A 20,937-nucleotide genomic window follows, 5' to 3' on the forward strand; every position below is an offset into this window, starting at 1 on the left:
CTTGACTACAGTTCATCTCGAGTATTTTTCTTGTTTATTCAATACAGCAATTACTGGGATCCTTCTGTCCAGGTGTACGCCGGAGATTGATAATGACCAATTTACTGCTTCACTGACCACGTGCACCCGTGGTGGTTTATCGAAATAATTAACACGTTGAAATAGACTTTTGTAATGAAAACACTGTGGCAAATGGCGATAGTGAATTTGGCGTTTTAACGAGAGTTTTAAGTAACAGGAAAAATGTTCCAAGAAAAATGCGGCGTTATAACGAAAATGGCGATGAATTGAGTGGCGATAATTCGAGAGTTACCTGTATAGTGTTTATGTGTAAAAGTTTAAACATTTAAATAACATCTTCTTTAGTGCTATTGATACAAAATTGAAACTAAATGGATATTTAGAAAGAACAGGTAGTCTATACCAAAATTGTAAATTTGATGATCCCAGGGGTAAGGGTTTTGGTATCAGGGTGGGGCCAAAATGGTCAGTTATTAAATGTGTGAATAATAGACATTTTTAACTTCTTGATAACTATCATTCCAATTCTTTTAAAATTTGGTATGAAGCATCTTTGGAACAAAGGGGACATGAATTGTAAATTTCAGGATTCCTGCACCCCTGGGGCTTTAGGGGCAGGGCAAAAACATGTCCAAAATTGACCAATTTTCAAAAATCCTCCTCTGTAGAACTGCACATGTTTAAGAAAAACTAAATGCATAGTGATGTAGAGCAGGAAGGCCTCTACCAAAATTGTAAATTTGATGATCCCTGGCGTAGGGGTTCTGACTTAAGGTCGGGGCCAAACTTAATATATAGTGTTGATGTGTAAAACACTTGAATAACATCATCTTTAGTACTATTGATGCAAAATTGAAACTAATGGATATTTAGAAAGAGCAGGTAGTACTCCTTTACCAAAATTGTAAATTTGATGATCCTTAGGGGGTTTTAGTTTTAGGGTAGGGCCAAAATTGTCAGTTATTAAATATGTGAACTATAGACTTTTAACTTCTTCTTGATAACTACTACATCAATTCTTTTCAAATTTGGTATGAAGCATATTTGGGAAAGGGGGACATAAATTGTAAATGTTAGGATTCCTGCACTCCTGGGACCTTAGAGTTGGGGCAAAAACTGCCCGAAAGTGACCAATTTTCAAAAATCTTTTTTTCTAGAACTGCACATGTTTAAGAAAAACTAAATGCATTAAGATGTAAAGCAGGAAGGCTTCTACCAAAATTGTAAATTTCATGATCTCCGGGGTAGGAATTCTGACCCCATTGTGGGGCCAAACTTAGTATATAGTGTTTATGTGTAAGTTTGCTGATACTGTATAAAATCTAAATGCATACTAAGGAATAGCAGAAAAAGATGTACAAACAAGATCTGTTTGTGAAACACAAAATGCCCCCGATAATGGCCAATTCCGAAGATGGCCAGGGTCACAAAGACAAATATCTTGGTACCAGTAGAAAGATCTTGTCACAAGAAATGCTCAAGTGCAATATGAAAGCTCTAATATTTACCATTTCAAAGTTATGACCAATGTCAATCTTTTTAAAAGTAGGTTAAATGTCAAGGTCAAAAAGTTTAGTACAAACGGAAAGGTCTTGTCACAAGGAATACTCGTGTGAAATATCAACGCTCTATCACTCACTGTTCAAAAGTTATTAGCAAGGTTAACATTTTCAAAAAGTAGGTCAAACTCCAAGGTCAAGGTCACTGGGTCAAAAATGTTGGTACCCACAAAAAGGTCTTGTCACAAGAAATACTCATGTGAAATATCAAAGCTCTATCACTTACTGTTCAAAAGTTATTAACAAGGTTAAAGTTTCAGACAAAATTACAGAATGACAGACAGGACAAAAACAATATACCCCCTGATCTTCGATCTCGGGGGTATAAAAATGGTAAATTTCACAATCCAGGGTTTTGACCCCTCTATGGGTCCAAATTAGTCATATCTTTTAATGTCAATACACCTATTATAGTATATGAAGCCTTTCATGTTTATGAGGGCATTGAAGTTGTAAGAACACATCTTGTTTTATACTTTCACTGAATGTTGAAATTTAGCTGAGATATTCAGAACAGGAAAAAAAAATTCTAGATTTCATAGCCCTTGGGAGTAGTGATAATTAGCCGAGTTGCAACTCGGCTATTGGTTTGGTGATGCGGGCGTCAACAACTGGTTTCCGGATGATAACTCGAAAAGTTTAAATCCGAATCAAATGAAACTTCAATATATTATTGGGTACCAGGTAAGGAAGACCCCTATTGATTTTGGAGAAAAAAGGTCAAGGTCACAGTGACCGAATATAGAATGAAAATTTCAGAAAAATTTGGTTTCCGGATGATAACTCAGAAAGTTTAAATCCAAATCAAATGAAACTTTGATATATTGTTGGGTATCAGGTAAGGAAGACCCCTATTGATTTTGGAGAAAATAGGTCAAAGGTCAAGGTCACTGACCGAATATAGAATGAAAATTTCAGAAATATTTGGTTTCCGGATGATAACTCAGAAAGTTTAAATCTGAATCAAATGATACTTTGTCATGTACCAGGTAAGGAAGACCCCTATTGATTTTGGAGAAAATGGATCAAAGGTCAAGGTCACAGTGACCGAAAATAGATTGAAAACTTCAGACAAATATGGTTTCTGGACAGTAACTCGAAAAGTTTAAAACTGAAATTAGTTCTTCACAATTATAAATATGCCACATCATTCCTGACTTTACAATGTATCCCATGCAACTCAGCTCATGCACCCCTGGGTGCATATATTGATTTTTTTTCACTAGTACTCTGGTGACCAATAAGGCCTGTGGGCCTCTTGTTGAAGGAGTTAGGGCCCTTAGACTCGTATTTATTTTATGCAAGTACCTTGTCTTCGCAACTCTTCATAAACTCTTTGGGGGATTTCAATGAAACTTAGTACAAAGGAAGATCACAATGTGTAGATGTGCATATTACAAGGCGAATGCTATCCCACTATTTTTGAAGGCCGGGTTACAGCCCATGGACTTGGATTTATTTAATGCAAAATACATTACTGCAACTCCAACGAAATCCTTTGTGGATTATCCTTTCATGGATTTTGATTTAACGGTACTGTTAAACAGCGATAATAAAACCTGTGTACTCGTCAATTATCTTTTGCTGTGGTGTCCAAAATTTTAGTCCTTTTGAAGATTGAATTAGAAGGAGACAATTGTTTACCCAGTCTTGAAGGTAATGTTTATGCCTACAGATTCAAATATTTGGGGGCATATAGTTTTTGGTCTGTCTGTTTATCCGTGAAAAAAAAATAAACCTTAGCCATGTGTATGAAGAAGTTTCAGCCCATGGGCTTAGATTTGTCTTTGCAAATGCCTTGATTTTGCAACTTGTAGAACATTTTATATTGATCCAAATTATTATCATTGGATATGGATTTACTCGGTCAAATTCTTGGGTCAATAATGTATGTGAGCGTATCATGTACCAGTTAGCAATGCCCTATTTTTGACTGTGACCTTGACCTTGGGTTTTTACCCAAATTTCAAAACTTTTAACCAAAATTTTAACCTTGCTGATAACATTTTTAAAAATGGTGAGTGATACATCTTTAATATTTCATGAATGCATTCCTTGTGACAAGACCTTTTTTGGTATGAAAGTTTTTTACCTTTGAACTTTGACCTTAGATTTTGATGTACTTTTAAGAAAATTTAGAATAGGCAATATTCTCTAAGGTAGTGCTCTCATATTTTGTATGTAAATTCCTTATGGCAAGACCTTACATTTCATACCATGATTTTTTTTTTTTACCTTATATCATGGGTATGGGGCTTGGTAGGGGCCACAATTTGAGGTCAGAATATTTCATGGGAATTATCTTTTAAAAATCACAATAGCTGAACAACAGCAGGGACAAGGTGATTCAGGAGAGCAATGTGGCCCAATTGGATCTCTTGATATATTTTTGCCAGATAGATTGGGCTATGCTGTATGTTTCTTCTCGCATGACTTAATTGTGTCAATTATCCATTTCCCAGATCATATTGACATGTCTTATACTTAGAAAATGTATGTTCAAATCATATAATATAGATCTGATATCTCTCAGAGAGATCTAGTGTGTTAACCAAAGTCAGATAAAATATAGAATTATTCACTTCATTTTTAGCCATTGACTGTTGGGATATTTAAGATATGATATTTATGCCCCCCTTCAAAGAAGAGGGGCATATTGGTTTGCACCGGTCGGTTGGTTGGTCGGTCGGTAGACCACATGTTGTCCGCTCAATATCTTGAGAACCATTCACTTGATCGTAATGATATTTCATGTGTGGGTTGGTTATGAAAAGAAGAGGACCCCTATTATTTTTCAGGTCAAAAGGTTAAAGGTCAAGGGTCAACTACTCTGGACATAGGAAAATACTGTCTGCTCAATATCTTGAGAACCCTTTGCTTGACAGACATCAAACTTGGTACACTGGTACATCTTAAGGAGTAGATGACCCCTATTGATTTTGAGGTCACATGGTCAAGGGTCAAACTGAACATAGGAATATATTGACCACTCAATGTCTCGAGAATCCTTTCCTTGACAGACATCAAATTTGGTACACTGGTATATCTTCAGGAGAAGATGACCCCTATTGATTTTCAGATCACATGGTCAAAGGTCAAGGGTCAAACTGGACATAGGACTACTGTCCGCTCAATATCTGGAGAACCCTTTGCTTGACAGACATCAAACTTGGTACACTGGTACATCATCAGGAGAAGATGACACCTATTGATTTTGAGGTCACATAGTCAAAGGTCAAGGGTCAAACTGGACATAGGAATATTGTCCGCTCAATATCTAGAGAACCCTTTGCTTGACAGACATCAAACTTGGTATACTGGTACATCTTCAGGAGAAGACAACCCCTATTGATTTTCAGATCACATGGTCAAAGGTCAAGGGCCAAACTGGACATAGGAATATACTGTTTGCTCAATATCTGGAGAACCTTTTGCTTGACAGACATCAAACTTGGTACATTGGTGCATCATCAGGAGAAGATGACTCCTATCGATTTTGAGGTCAAGGGTCAAACTGGAGATAGGAATATACTGTACATTCAATATCTTGAGAACCCTTTGTTTGACAGACATCAAACTTGGTACACTGGTACATCTTCAGGAGTTGATGACCCCAATTGATTTTTAGGTCACATGGTCAATCCACTCTTAACATAGGAAAATATTGTCTGCTCAATATTTTGAATTGATGATACTACTCTCAATTAAAGATGTGTGTGTATAACCCTTTTCAATTTTGCACCATGGGGGGCATATGTGTTTTACAAATATCTCTTGTACTTGGAATTAGGTTGTGTGTTGAAATAAAGTTATGTTTCAATATTTGTTGTGTTTAGAGCTTGTTTTTTTAGCCAAGTTGCGTAGCAAATCTCGGCTTTTAAATTCGCTAAAAATGGGCGTCCAGGCGGGCGGGCGGTGTCCACAATTAGCTTGTCCGGTCTCTAACTTTCATACTTTTTTATGCATCTTTGTGAGACTTACATAACATGATGACATTCAAAAGAGGAAGGTTCCTATTTATTTTGAGGTCAAAAGGTCAAGGTCACTTTGTCACTAAATGCCATAGATTTGAGCTTGTCCGGTCTCTTAACTTTCATACTACTAGGGGCATCTTTGTGAAACTTACATAACATGATCACATCCGAAAAAGGAAGGTTCCTATTTATTTTGAGGTCAAAAGGTCAAGGTCACTTTGTCACTAAATGCCATAAATTTGAGCTTGTCAGATCTCTAACTTTCATACTACTTGGTGTGTCTTTGTCAGACTTCCATATTTTGATCACATCCAAAAGAGGAAGGTTCGTATTTATTTTGAGGTCCAAAGGTCAAGGTCTCTTTTTCACTATATACTGTAGATTTGAGCTTGCCTCTAACTTTTATGCATGTACTTGCTGGTGCATATTTATCACACTTCAAATCCTGATGACATTCAAGATTCATGTTATTTTTGAAATCCAAAGGTCAAGGTCATTATCACACTAAATACCTATTGCAGCCATTCAAAACTTCATACTTTCAAACTATATTAAATACATGCATGTTTTTACTTTGTGAATGCAAGCGTGCATAATTTTCCAAACTGCAACTCGGCCATATGCATCTTTGATGCGTTTTAGCGATTTTTATTAACTCATCTGAGCCATGACCTTTAAATTGAATGAAGAGGGGTTGGGGCATAGATATCCCATAATCTACAATCTAGGTGGGCACATCTTGCATGTATGAAAAATTTGACATTTTTTTAGCTAACTTGGCATATGACATCCTGATTTGTTTAATTTAAGGGGTTCAATAAGAGTGACAGTCCGCAAAATGTTTTCCTATGAACCCCTACATTCACTCACTTATCACTGATTTGTTATGCATGTCCGTCTGCTTGGAATTTTTTGTTTCTATTTTTAGCTCTTCTGAGCCAAAGGCTCAAAGAGCTAATGCTATGGCCATTTGTGCGGTGTGAGTAAACTTTTTAGAAAAAGGGCTATAACTCAAGAACCCCTTGGCCAATTTTTTTCAAATTTGTTACAGGGTATCATTGGCCCAAGGGCTTTCATACATACTAAATAGAGGGATGTGACCCTTTAACAAGGGGAGATAATCAGGAAAATACAAACAAAAGTAGTGGTTGCTAAAAAATCTTCTTCTCAAGAACCACTGGGCAGATTATCACCAAACTTACACATAAGGATGAGGATATGTTGTAGATTAAAAATTGTTCAAGGCATTACCCTGGGGCAAAGGGCGTGGTCTCAAGGTCACTTCAAAGTTGACCTAAATTTAAAATTTTTTTAAATTCCTTAAATCTTAGATATTTTAGTCATTATAAGGACTAGGATCATCAAATTTTGACAGTTGATGCATCTTAGGACCTTGTGTCAAGTTGTCTCAAAAGTAGGTCACGGTGACCTACTTTTTGAATTTTACAGGTATTTATTTTAAAATTAATTTTGATGCATATCTTGGACACTTTGAAGCCTATGATCATCAAAACTTGTCAGTTGGTGGATCATGGGACCTTGAAATGCGTCAACTGAAAAATAGGTCACCGTGACCTACTTTCTGAATTTTATGGCTTATCATTTATAGATATATTTTAAGTTGTTATTTCAAATACCGAGAGGTTTAGAATCATCAAATCTTGTAAGTTGATGCATCTTGAGGTCTTGAAACATATTTATAAAAAAGTAGGTCACAGTGACCTACTTTTTGAATTTTGCAGATATTCAAATTTCACATTTTCAATTTTAGATGCATATTTTGGGCACTGTAAAACCTAGGATCATCAAACTTTGTCAGTTGATGCGTCTTCAGTCTTCGGTTTGTGTCGACCAAAAAAGTAGGTCACCGTGACCTACTTTTGGTATTTGACAGCTAAATTACTATATTTCAGACACTATTTGACCTACAATCATCAAACTTTGTCAGTTGATGCATCTTGAGTCTTCGGAGTGTATCGACCAAAAGGTAGGTCACTGTGACCTACTTTTGGCATTTGACAGTTATATTTATATATTTCAGTCACTAATTGACCTACAATCATCAAACTTTGACAGTTGATGCATCTTGAGTCAATGGAGTGTGTCGACTAAAAAGTAGGTCACCTTGACCTACTTTTGGAATTTGACGGCTATATTTATATATTTCAAATACTATTTGACCTACAGTCATCAAACTTTGTCAGTTGATGGGTCTTGCATGTTCGAAGGGTTTCGACCAAAAAGTAGGTCAACTTGACCTACTTTTGGAATTGGACACCTATATTTATATATTTCAGATACTATTTGACCTACAGTCATCAAACTTTGTCAGTTGATGCGTCTTGCATATTCAAAGGGTGTTGACCAAAAAGTAGGTCACCTTGACCTACTTTTGGAATTGGACGGTTATATTTATATAATTCAGATACTATTTGACCTACAGTCATCAAACTTTGTCAGTTGTTGGGTCTTGCATGTTTGAAGGGTGTTGACGAAAAAGTAGGTCACCTTGACCTACTTTTGGAATTTGACGGCTATATTTATATATTTCAGATACTATTTGACCTACAGTCATCAAACTTTGTCAGTTGATGGGTCTTGCATGTTCGGAGTTCGCTGACCAAAAAGTAGGTCACCATGACCTACGACTGGAATTTGACAGCTATATTTCAATATTCAGATACTAATTGGCTTAAAATCATCAAACTTTGTCAGTTGATATTTCTTGGGTTCTCAAAATGTGTAAACCAAAAAGTAGGTCACATTGACCTACTTTTTTGAATTCTTAGGATTTAACTAAAGATTTAGAATACTAAGAGGCTAGGAATAGAAATGGTGGGGTTGTACAATTTATCAGAAGAGCAATTCTAGGCCCTTGGGCCTCTTGTTATTTGTCTGTAATGGATATATCGACAATATTTTATCTACAGGTGACTCTTGATAACTCGAAGTTCAAGGGACTTTGATAAAACTTCGAGAGATCAGGATTAAAATCGGAAATTAAAGGCCCAACCATGTGGTTTAGATTTTACAGTAACCGAAAATGTTTACCAGCTAGATCATGGGATCATTTTGACATGTTTTCCTTCATATTTCAATTATTTGTCAGGTAGTTAATTTCATTTCAAATCAAAGAATTTTGCATTAATAAAAAGATTTCGAAGTTTATCTATTTATTTGTTCCTTTATTGTGGTAAGATAGGTGTACAAAACTAATTTTCGATAAAGCTTTACTGTCACTAGCAAAACAGAGCACATTTTATGTTGCTTTACACAAAGCAAAAATTCAAACAAATGAGTAAAACGTTTTGGAGTGACTTTACACAAAGTACAAACTCAAGAAATTTAACCATCTGTAAATCTCTAAATTATTGTCTCTCAATTAATGTCTCCAACTTCCTCTCTCGTTGTGAAGTCAAAGCAAATTATAGATTTTATTCCTAGTCGGATTCTATACAAATTTTAATTATCACCATACCCCAGTGTAGGGTGAAAACTATCCTATTATATACTCAAGTGTCCACCTCCACAAAGAAGCATGTGTGAGGTATCACTTATGTAAACACCTAATTATCACGATCACACTAGCCTCCAGCATTCAAGAAAATCCAGGTAAGGTCCAAGCGGAAATCATTATACGCTTGGGTAACAGTTGGTATACGCTACCACCACTTCGAGATCGAGAGTGGAAAACAATGAAATGTGTTTTACGGGACCCAACTTCACTTAAAGAGATCGAGAACTTTGAGTGATCAAACGTTCGAGAGATAGATAATAAATTTGCTTAGTTAAATAGACAAATCAGGACCATGATTTCACTTCGAGAGATCGAAGTTCGAGCCACCGAGGGTAACCTGTATTACATTTTTAACAATGTTCACTTTTATTCATATTGATTTGATATATCCCAGTGAACTTGAAATAAATGACACCACAGAGTCTTCCATATCTGCTTCATATTTGGATAATTTTTTGAACATGGATGTTAATGGTAAACTGACAACTTAACTTTTTGACAAATGGAATGGCTTCAGCTTCTCCATCGTCAACTTCCCTTATTTACATGTTTGTACCAATATTCCATTATCACCTGCATATTGTGTTTATGTCTCTCAACTGATTCAATACAGGAGAGCATGTTCTGCATATGATCAATTTTTATACGCCCGTCATTAGACGGGACGTATTATGTTATGGCGCTGGTTGGCTATCCGTCCTGGGTCATGTTTTCCGGACTTTTTTCCATAACTGATGCATGTGCAACTTTGAAATTGGGTCACAATATCTCCCTCAAGAATTGTAAGAGTGAGTTTGCATTTCAGCTGGATTGGTCCAGACTTGTTTTCGTTACAGATATTGCCCTGAAATTTACACATAAGCTTCCTTTCAGAGGAATACAAATTCAGTTTGCATTTCAGCTGGATTGGCCCGTCCATCCGTGACCTACATTAGGACTAAAAGTTGGTCAAACAATTTTCTGGGCTTTTTTTTCATTTTTGATAAAGATATTGCGCTGAAATTTAGTCAAAGGCCTCCTCTTGGAGGAATACAAGAACAGTTTGTATTTCAGCTGGATTGGTCCAACCATGACTTACTTTCAGCTAAAAATAGGTCAAACAGTTTTCCAAGCTTTTTTAGGTCACCTGAGTAATCAGTTTACCTATTGCAATTGGTTTTTGTCCGTCGTGCATTAACAATTGAATATTTTTAACTTCTTCTTGATAACCACCAGTCCAATTCTTTTCAAATTCGGTATGAAGCATCATTGGGACAAGGGGGACATAAATTGTAAATTTCAGGACTCCAGCACCCCTGGGACCCTCAGAGCTGTGGAACTTTTGTTTTCAGAAGCCTGTCATTCGGACAGACATGTTTATCAACTTTGCCTGTCTGAACAGATTTAAGCCTGTCCAAATATTAAGAGTTAAAATTAACATAATTTATAAAACTGAAATAACACACAGATCGCAGGTTTTAGAAGTTTATTTTAACATGTCTTGCACTAGTTTTCAAACTCAATTTCTAATTCTCTCACAACCTCTCTCACCATTCTTTCATTCTCATCAAAATCTTGCTCACACTCACTTGAAATTGATCGGCCATGACGCCATACTTTCACGCGGTTTAGTTTGCCTGGTCCCCTGTCCCTACTATGCGTCGTTCTTAGTGAGCCAGCTAGGGAACCAGACAAAAGTTTCATTTGGAGATCCTCGAGTGGCTTCCACCTCATACATTGTATAGGCCTAAAGCATTGCGTAGTGAAGTCATCTGAGGATTACCGATGCATAAGAAACAACAACTCTGGATAAAGACTGTTTACGCTGTGGCATTTGTGTTTTTCTTAATGCGGGCGGTGCAAACAACATCGGTCATGCGGTCCGACATTTAACCAACTTGTATCGGTCACGGCCAAATTAAGCCGGTCTTGCCGGCATGACTGGCAGTTTTCCACAGCTCTGGGGCGGCCCTAGGGGTGGGGCAAAAACTGTCCAAAATTGACCCAATTTTCATAAATCCTCTTATCAAGAACCACACACGTGTAAGAAAAACTAAATGCATGTTGATGTAGAGCAGGAAGGCCTCTACCAAAATTGTAAATTTCATGATCCCCGGAGTAGGAGTTCTGACCCAAGAGCGGTGCCAAACTTGGTATATAGTGTTTATGTGTAAAACACTTAAATAACATCTTCTTTAGTGCTATTGATACTAAATTGAAAGTAAATAGATATTTAAAAAGAGCAGGTAGTCCTTTACCAATATTGTAAATTTGATGATCCCAGGGGTAGACGTTTTGGTATCGGGGTGGTGCCAAAATGGTCAGTTATCAATTGTGTGAACAATAGACATTTTTAACTTCTTTTTTATAACTATCATTCCAATTCTTTTCAAATGTGGTATGAAACATATTTGGAACAAGGGGAACATAAATTGTAAATTTCAGGATTCCTCCACCGGAGGGGGGGGGGGGGGGGGGGGGCAAAAACTGCCCAAAATTGATCAATTTTCAAAAATCTTCTTCTTAGAGTAGAACTGCACATGTGTAAGAAAAACTAAATGCATAGTGATGTAGAGCAGGAAGGCCTCTACCAAAATTGTAAATTTCATGATCCCCGGAGTAGGAGTTCTGACCCCAGAGCGGTGCCAAACTTGGTATATAGTGTTTATGTGTAAAACACTTAAATAACATCTTCTTTAGTGCTATTGATACTAATTTGATGATCCCAGGGGTAGACGTTTTGGTATCGGGGTGGTGCCAAAATGGTCAGTTATCAAATGTGTGAACAATAGACATTTTTAACTTCTTTTTTATAACTATCATTCCAATTCTATTCAAATGTGGTATGGAACAAGGGGAACATAAATTGTAAATTTCAGGATTCCTCCACCCCGGGGGGGGGGGGGGGGGGGGGGGGCAAAAACTGCCTAAAATTGATCAATTTTCAAAAATCTTCTCTAGAACTGCACGTGTAAGAAAAACTAAATGCATAGTGATGTAGAGCAGGAAGGCCTCTACCAAAATTGTAAATTTCATGATCCCCAGGGCGGTGCCAAACTTGTTATATAGTGTTTATGTGTAAAACACTTAAATAACATCTTTTGTGCTATTGATACTAAATTGAAAGTAAATAGATATTTAAAAAGAGCAGGTAGTCCTTTACCAAAATTGTGAATTTGATGATCCCAGGGGTAGGCGTTTTGGTATCGGGGTGGGGCCAAAATGGTCAGTTATCAAATGTGTAAACAATAGACATTTTTAACTTCTTCTTGATAACTATCATTCCAATTCTTTTCAAATGTGGTATGAAATATATTTGGAACAAGGGGAACATAAATTGTAAACTTCAGGACTCCTGCACCCTTAGGGGTGGGGTCAAAATTGACCAATTTTCAAAAATCTTCTTCTCTAGAACTGCACATGTGTAAGAAAAACTAAATGCATAGTGATGAAGGGCAGGAAGGCCTCTACCAAAATTGTAAATTTCATGATCCCCTGGGTAGGGGTTCTGACCCCAGGGCGGTGCCAAACTTGTTATATAGTGTTTATGTGTAAAACACTTGAATAACATCTTTAGTGCTATTTATACTAAATTGGATAGAGCATGTAGTCTTTTAACAAAATTGTAAATTTGAAGATCCCCAGAGTAAGGGTTCTGACCCCAGGGTAGGGCCAAAATTAGTACATGTGTATAGTATTTATGTGTAAGTTTGCTGATACTGTATAAAATCTAAATGCATACTTGTAGATGTTTTAATGTTAATACACCTATTCTTTAAAGCCTTTCATCAGTGTATGCACTTTTGAGGGCAGTGAAGTTTTAAGAACACATCTTGTTTTATACTGTTGGTGAACATTTGAAATTAGCTTAGATATTCAGAACAGGAAATTTTTTCTAGATTTCATAGCCCATGAAAGTAGTGATACTTTTTCACTAGTATTCAGGTGACCAATAAGGCCTGTGGGCCTCTTGTTTCATTACGTATACAAATATTGCCCTGATATTTAGTCATAGGCTTCCTCTCGGAGGAATACAAGTTCTGTTTATGTTTCAGCTGGATTGGTCCATCCTTGACTTACTTTTTGGGGAAAATAGGTCAAACAGTTTTCTGGGCTTTTGCAATTGGTTTTCATCAGTCGTGCATTAACAATTGAACATTTTTAACTTTTTCTTAATAACTACCAGTCCAATTCTTTTCAAATTTGGTATGAAGCATCATTGGGAAAAAGGGGACAGAAATTGTAAATTTCAGGACTCCAGCTCACCTGGGGCCCTAGGGGTTGGGCAAAAACTGTCCAAAATTGACCAATTTTCAAAAATCTTCTTCTCAAGAACTACACATACGCAAGAAAATCTGAATGCATAGTGATGTAGAGCAGGAAGGCCTCTACCAAAATTGTAAATTTCATGATCTCCGGGGTAGGGGTTCTGACCCTAGGGCGGGGCCAAACTTGTTATATAGTGTCTATGTGGAAAACACTTAAATTACATCTTATTTAATGTTATTGATACTAAATTGAAAGTAAATAGATATTTAGAAAGAACAGGTAGTCCTTTACCAAAATTGTAAATTTGATGATCCCAGGTGTAGGGGTTTTGGTATCAGGGTGGGGCCAAAATGGTCAGTTATGAAATGTGTGAACAATAAACATTTTTAACTTCTTGATAACTATCATTCCAATTCTTTTCAAATTTGGTATGAAACATATTTGGAACAAAGGGAACATAAATTTTAAATTTCAGGATTCCTGCACCCATAGGGCAGGGCAAAAACTTCCCAAAATCAAAATTTTTCAAAAATCTTTCAATGACCACACACATGTAAGAAAAACTAAATGCATAGTGATGTAGAGCAGGAAAGCCTCTACCAAAATTGTAAATTTCATGATCCCCGGGGTAGGGGTTCTGACCCCAAGGCGGGGCCAAACTTGTTATATAGTGTTTATGTGTAAAACACTTAAATAACATTTTCTTTTGTGCTTTTGATACTAAATTGAAACTAAATGGATAGAGCAGGTAGTCTTTTACCAAAATTGTAAATTTGATTTTCCCCGGAGTAAGGGTTTTGACCCCAGGGTGGGACCAAACTTAGTATATATAGTATTTATGTGTAAGTTTGCTGATACTGTATAAAATTTAAGTGCATACTTAGAAATAGCAGATAAGGATGTACCAAAAATGGTGAATTTCATAACCCAGGGTTATGACTTTAGGATGAGTCCAAATTAGTCATATATTTTGATGATTTAATGTTAATACACCTATTATTTAAAGCCTTTCATCAGTGTATGCACTTTTGAGGGCAGTGAAGTTTTAAGAACACATCTTGTTTTATACTGTTGCTGAACATTAGAATTTAGCTTATAAATTTTTTCTAGATTTCATAGCCCATGGAAGTAGTGATACTTTTTCACTAGTATTCAGGTGACCGATAAGGCCTGTGGGCCTCTTGTTCATTTTCTGCTCACTCACTGCATATATAGTTACGCCCTGAGGTCCACAGAAGTGCTAGCATAAAATGCTAGCTATAAATTGCCACTGTCTATAAAGTGCAGTCACCCATAGATACAGCCAAAATTTTGAAATTTAAAAAGTTTACCACCCCAACCCCATTTTCCTCATGAAAAAGGAAGGGATTGCAATGGTGCCTTACCCACTTTTGGAACTTGTATTGTGGTAATTATTAGTTGGAAATTCCAACCATCAGTAAACATGTTTTCCTTTATTGTTTAGAAAAGAAGAACGCTGCGCCAGACATTGCAGAGACAGAGAGAAGAGCAGGAACGTTTGGCTAAGTTGGCCATAAAGAAACCTACTGTGGAGGGAAATGGCAGTGCTGTAGTTCGAGGGCCTACAGGGCAGGGTAATGGTTACAGTCTCTCTGCGGACCACACTCCTCCTCGTCTGAGTCACAGGCTGTCATACACAGAGGCAACTGGAGGCCTTACATACTCCCCTCCCTCCTACAGGACAGTCACTCATTCAGCCACCATCAACAACCCTGTCTTCACTGACAAAAGTGGAGATGATAACTTTGTTTAAAACATTCTCAAAACTAAAGCATGTATTTCCCAATAAGCAACAGTGTAACGAATGAAATATGCTGTCCTTCTGAATCACTGAATATATATCTGTTCAAGTGCACAGTATGTTATGAAGCATATTAATTTTGTAAACTAATACAATGCTACCAATACTTGTACATGTACTCATTAGTTTAGAAAACAGTCCATATTATATCTGCAGAGCTTTGAATCAAAATCAGACTGAAAAAAATCCAAAAAGATGTAGATTACAGCCAGGTACCTGTATTCATCCTATCACCATCACTTGATCAAAATATTAGACCCCATGGCAGGTGTGAAGGGTCAACAAGGGGTGCTTACTCTTCCTAGGTACATGATCCCGCCTCTGGTATATTCATGAGTCCATGTTTGCCCATTTCAGTTCACATGAGCTGAAAGTTAAAGTGAGCTGTTCTGATCACATTTTGTCCAGTATCCGTCTGCCCATCCGTCTGTCTGTCCAATCGTTTTAACATTTTCGACTTCTTCTCAAGATTCATAGGCCTAATTTCAGCCAAACTTGCCACAAAGCATGCTTTGGTAAAGAGGATTCAAGTTTGTTCAAATGAAGTGATATGCCCTTCTTGAAGTGGAGATGCGTGTAATTAAGAATTAGTAAAAGATTTGTGGCAACTTTTAAAAATCTCCTTAAAAACGACTGGGCCAATTTCAAATAATTTTTGCTTAAATTATCCTTCGGTAAAGGGGATTGATTTTTTTTTCAAATGAAGTGTCATGCTGTTTCCAAAGACAAAGCAAATATAGGTTGGAGTCATTTAGCCCTTTCTCTACCAGCGGACTTATCTTTTTTGTTTTCTTTGTTTGGCAGAAAAAAATTATTACTATTCCGAACAAATGTTCCGAACATAACGTTTTTATCTGAATCTGAAGTATTTTACTTTTTTTTTTTTTTTTTTCAATTTACTCTACCATGTAACATTTATGAAGTTACATGTAGGTTGTATAACTGTTATATACCAATAATGGTTTTACACTTCTTTTTTTTAAAGAAAAGCGGAGAATAAATGGATAATTATTTCATACATATGTGTATATTATTTTAGTGTATCAAAACGTATTCCATTTACCAATATAATACAATACCAATATATTGTGCGACGCGCGTTGATTGCTTTCAGCGACGACGTTCTTTCGCTAATTTAAAAAAAAAACTGCGCAGAATGTCCCAGTTTTATTTCATCGTAATATAAAAACTACGGAGAATAATTATAACACATGTAAGGGCCCATCTACTTTTACAGGCTCTTACCAAAAATCTCAAATAAATGTCACAACCCGGAAGAAAAAAGCAATATGCATTCATAAAGACCGCCAGACGGGTTTGGAGTACTCTATATCCACGTGCTGTTCCCTCTCTTACCCGCGAACGAACTCTTAATGTGAGAGGACGTGTTTTGTAATACGCAGCATTGTAGTCATTGTATTCGTCGAGTCTTTATAAGTTGTAAATATGTGTTTTTCGGGTGTTTTCGTTTATAGGGAATCGCTTTATATATAGAGAAAGGGGGGTGGGCAAACACGGGCCCCTGGACACATCAGATGTGGAATCGGGTGCCTAGGAGGAGTAAGCATCCCCTGTCGACTGGTTACACCCGCCGTTAGCCCTATATCTTCATCAGGTAAACAGAGTTATCCGTAGTCAAAATCAGTGTGCCAAGAACGGCATAACAATCGGTATAAAACGCGTCAGACAGCATTTTACCTAATGAAAAGTTGTATTGGCAAACTAGATCGTTATAACGACCATATAATTTGCGAAATGCTGACTTTAAACGAGACTGTTGGAACCCCTACACCATCAACTTGTTTGTCAGTAGTCTGCTTCGTTTTAAAAACTGACCATACGCAGAACAAGCTCTTGCGTATCGAATCAGTTGAGAGATATAAATACCATATTCAGTTGATAATGGAATATTGCTAAATAGATATGGGAAGTTGACGATGGAGAAGCTGAAATCATCCCGTTTGTCATAAAGTTGAGTTGTTATTTTGCCGTTAATTTCAACTTTCAAGAAAATATGTAAGTATGAAGCAGAAGTGGACGACTCTGTGGTGTCTTTTATTTCGTGTTCACAGGGATGTATCGAATTGACATATGGATGAAAATTATTATTGTGAATAGATGAAACGTCGATAAATCTAAATGTCGAATTAAAGGCCACATCACGAGATTTTTTCTTCTCACGTAGAAATTTTGAAAAAATTCTGATTCATAGGAATATAAAAACAGGTCAGCTAACAAAGGAGCACAATTCGTGCCCATGGGATTCCTATAGACTGTTGGAAGACCTGATCACCAAAGACTACGAAGATATTGTCAATGAGGAACTCTAGCATATTTTTTATTTCAACTTCAGAGTACGTGTGTTTTGTAATAACAAAGTAATTTTTTGGATGACTGATCACTAGATATGAATATTTCCGGGTTTTTGTTGAAAAAGCAGCTGTCTATGATGTAAATGAAACTAGTTTTTAATTTATTGTGAGGAATGGTTTTGTAAAGTTAAAAAGTCATACGTTTTGATGTTGATTTGAGAAAAGTTTTGCGATTTCAATTTTCCTAAAAGTTCTTTAGAATCCACATTTGATTTACACCACTTCTGGCTTATATGTATGTAGTCGCACAGCACGTTTGAAGTTTCTCCTTCACAGCTGTTAATATTGTGGAGTTTTGTGTCTCCAATATGCGTGTATATATAGTATGTCATTGTCATGTTAATATAAATGTTATACTTGTATCTACTGGTAATACAATCGGTTGATCGTTTACTGTCATCAGCTGATTTTGAAATATTTTGTGTTGTTATACGATCCCTAGATTGCCATGTGGCTGATGTTTGTAAATATTAGGGTCAATATGAATGTTCATGACTTGATTCATTGGGGGGGGGGGGGGGGGGGGGGTAACTTGTTTACACTTCTTAAACTACATTTATTTCAGTGTTGCAGGGATATTGTCAAACAATACTGATATGTTACAAAAATAACATTCTAATAATAATGTTCTATTTATCATCGTCACATGTAGGCGGCCATTTTTACCGGAACTGATTATTGTATGGCGCGCTAGAGTTGTAATGTATGCATTTGACCCCGGGTCACTGTCTATTTTCGTTTGGCGGTCTTTATGAATGCATATTGCTATTTTCTTCCGGGTTGTGACATTTATTTGAGTGACGAAGATTTTTGGTAGTAAAATGTTTACAGTTATGTTCTTTTATGTATGATTAAAGTTGTATTTAATGTTTTATTTGGAAGCGCCGATAGTGTCTCCGGTGGTTTCCAGCCTCGCGTGTGTGTTGCCCATGTGGGTCTTAAAGTAGGGGTCTAGTAGCGTGACGTCATGTCCGGATCGAACTCCAGTATTGGTTCACGTACTATTATTATTGGGTGGATTTATACTGTTTTTACATTTACCTGGATGTTTTTTAATTTAGTAAAATGAATACAATAACACTCCATCACTTATATTTAAGTAGACTATGGATCCAATCTTCTTTCCATTTTTTGTCATCTAATTCACACATAAAACCAGAGGTACATATTTGTTTAATTGATATACAGGCCGGGGTATTACATGTTAAAATTATCTGTAAATTAAAAAAAATTCATGATATGCAATCATGCACTTGTGGAATTAAATAAAACAATTCTGCATTTGTTATATATTTGTTATCTTGTTATATATTTGTTATCTTCTGTTATGTGAAAATCATCTTCAAAATGGTTATTTTGGCCCAAAAATGTAAATATAAATTGAGATGCTGTGAAAATATTATGCTGAGAAAGGGCAGATTTTTTAAATGTATTTTAACAAGCATTCATATATGAACATAATATGTGAGTTTGAATGAAAAATCACAAGTCAAATTTTTAAAATATTCATATTAGTGGTGTTGCAGTGCCGTATTTTTGACTGCCGAGGGCCTGTATTGAGTTCAATTTTGTACCACCATTATTAAAAAACATGAAACTATGTTAAAATTTCACTTTTAATTATTTAGTTAAACATATTTATTTCATATTTGAGGAAAAAAATTGCAGCATCATACCTCAAACAAAATTTTATGGACATATTCTAGGACTTCTTCAATGAATTCTGATATTGCCGTTTGACAAATGGGGGTACACGTAATAAAAATACCATAATTTACTCATTATACTGACAACCCCCCATTTTTTTGTTTTTATCATACCCTGAAATGAACAATCTAAGTATCTAAACTCAAATTTTTGAGAAATCACAAGTAGGTCCAGGACTAGGGACCTACCTTAAAGTCTATATAACCAAACGGTGGGCTTTCTCCGGGACTTTTCCTCAACCTAGCTTTTAGAAACGGATGTATAAGAATTACCACAGTAAGTGTAAGGAAATAGAAGGTTATTCCTTCTGTCTTTACAATAATTTAATTAACGAGTTAATCCCTTAATTAATTACTTAATTAGTGTAAATTAACGAATTTCTCAGTTTATATAGAAATAGGGCAGGGAATTAGCGTATTTAATTAACAGGTTAATCCCTTAACTATTTACTATCTGCATTCTATTAGAAATAGGACTAGGAACTGTTTTATTTACATAAAAAGTTGGGTGACATTATTATTCTGGATAAATTGGAGGTTATTTCTCAGAATTTTGGAGTTTATTTATGATTGCTGAGATATCTTGAATATTTTAAGAGACTTCCATAATACTTGTAGGCATAGGAGATTTTATAAATATATATCAAGGGTCATTCCCAGGATATACGTCACCCCCCCCCCCCCCCCCCCCCCACCCCCCCACCCCTATTTTTGGTAATGTAATATAAAGGCGAGGTTGTGTTGATTTTATTCAAGTTCCAGTGTACGTAAAACAAGGTGAATTTTTGTTTGTTATATCGACATAATTATTGTGTGTATTTATTTCACTGAGACGGTTGAGCTTTAACAATAAAGCTGTAAATTGAAAAGTCTGTTTCTTTTTAAGGGGGCCGGATACAGTTATTTCTACCCTAGAGATTTTTATTAAATTTGTATCATTGATGAGTTGTACTTTCGACATTTTATTAAGAAAATAAAATATGATTTTGCCCGTACAGTATTGTGTAGGGGTCGTCTCAAAATATCAGCACCTTTACTATGGGATTTTCTCCGAAAATAAAGAACTTTTTATATTTTTGCCCTAGAGTTTTCAATGTATGTGAAAGTCTTGGACATATTTGACAATTTAATGAAATAAAATCAACATGTCCCCGTTTAGAAAGACCAAGGGACCATCTCAAAGTTTCCTCCCTGTTACATTTTTGGCTCTCATAAAACACTGTTAGGCAAAATTTTGAAGATGAAACCCCATAATTTGTTTGTAACTTCCTCAATTCATAGGGACTTATCAAAGTAATCTATTGGGTGTGTATCATGATAGAAAATGAAATCTGAAGATTGATTAGGGAACGTTTCAAAGTTTTCATTTGAGAATCTACTTATTATATAGTTGTAACTTCTGCATATATCAACAATTATATATTAATGAATAAGTTTTAAAATCTATTTTGTATGGATCATGATGGAAAATAAATTTGGGGAATTGCTTAGGGAATATCTCATTTTCTTCTGATAGTCTGAAATAGTTATACCCGTTACATGTAATAATGATTTTGTGTCCGTGATTTAGATGTTTCTTTGAATCTGGGATACTTGATAATTGTAGTACATTACTAACTTCCATATGATCGGGAAAATAAATTAAATAGCTATATGCATGTTTGATATAGAATAAAGAAATATCAGGAAATGGTTATAAATCTCAGAAAAGTTAAAAG

At 35.9% G+C, this 20,937-nt stretch overlaps 1 protein-coding gene and 1 long non-coding RNA gene across 4 annotated transcripts in view; one reads left to right on the plus strand and one right to left on the minus strand.

Moving 5' to 3' along the window:
• LOC125675656 (glutamate [NMDA] receptor subunit 1-like) overlaps nucleotides 1–15,253 on the plus strand; it is a 186,675-nt gene extending 171,422 nt beyond the window's left edge. For all 3 annotated transcript variants that reach the window (XM_048913438.2, XM_056158088.1, XM_048913436.2), the window contains one exon: nucleotides 14,785–15,253. In XM_048913438.2, the coding sequence (XP_048769395.1) occupies nucleotides 14,785–15,093 (309 nt within the window). In that variant the 3' untranslated portion in view covers nucleotides 15,094–15,253. The remainder of the gene's footprint in view (nucleotides 1–14,784) is intronic.
• Nucleotides 15,254–18,039: 2,786 nt separating this feature from the next.
• On the minus strand, nucleotides 18,040–20,344 carry LOC130052614 (uncharacterized). The gene is made up of 2 exons (XR_008800970.1): nucleotides 19,409–20,344; nucleotides 18,040–18,450 (listed from the first exon to the last, which is right to left on the minus strand). It is a non-coding gene; the product is annotated as an uncharacterized LOC130052614 (long non-coding RNA).
• Between the last annotated feature and the right edge of the window lie 593 nt (nucleotides 20,345–20,937).

This window comes from Ostrea edulis, chromosome 3, assembly GCF_947568905.1.
Source record: "Ostrea edulis chromosome 3, xbOstEdul1.1, whole genome shotgun sequence".
NCBI lineage: Eukaryota > Metazoa > Mollusca > Bivalvia > Ostreida > Ostreidae > Ostrea > Ostrea edulis.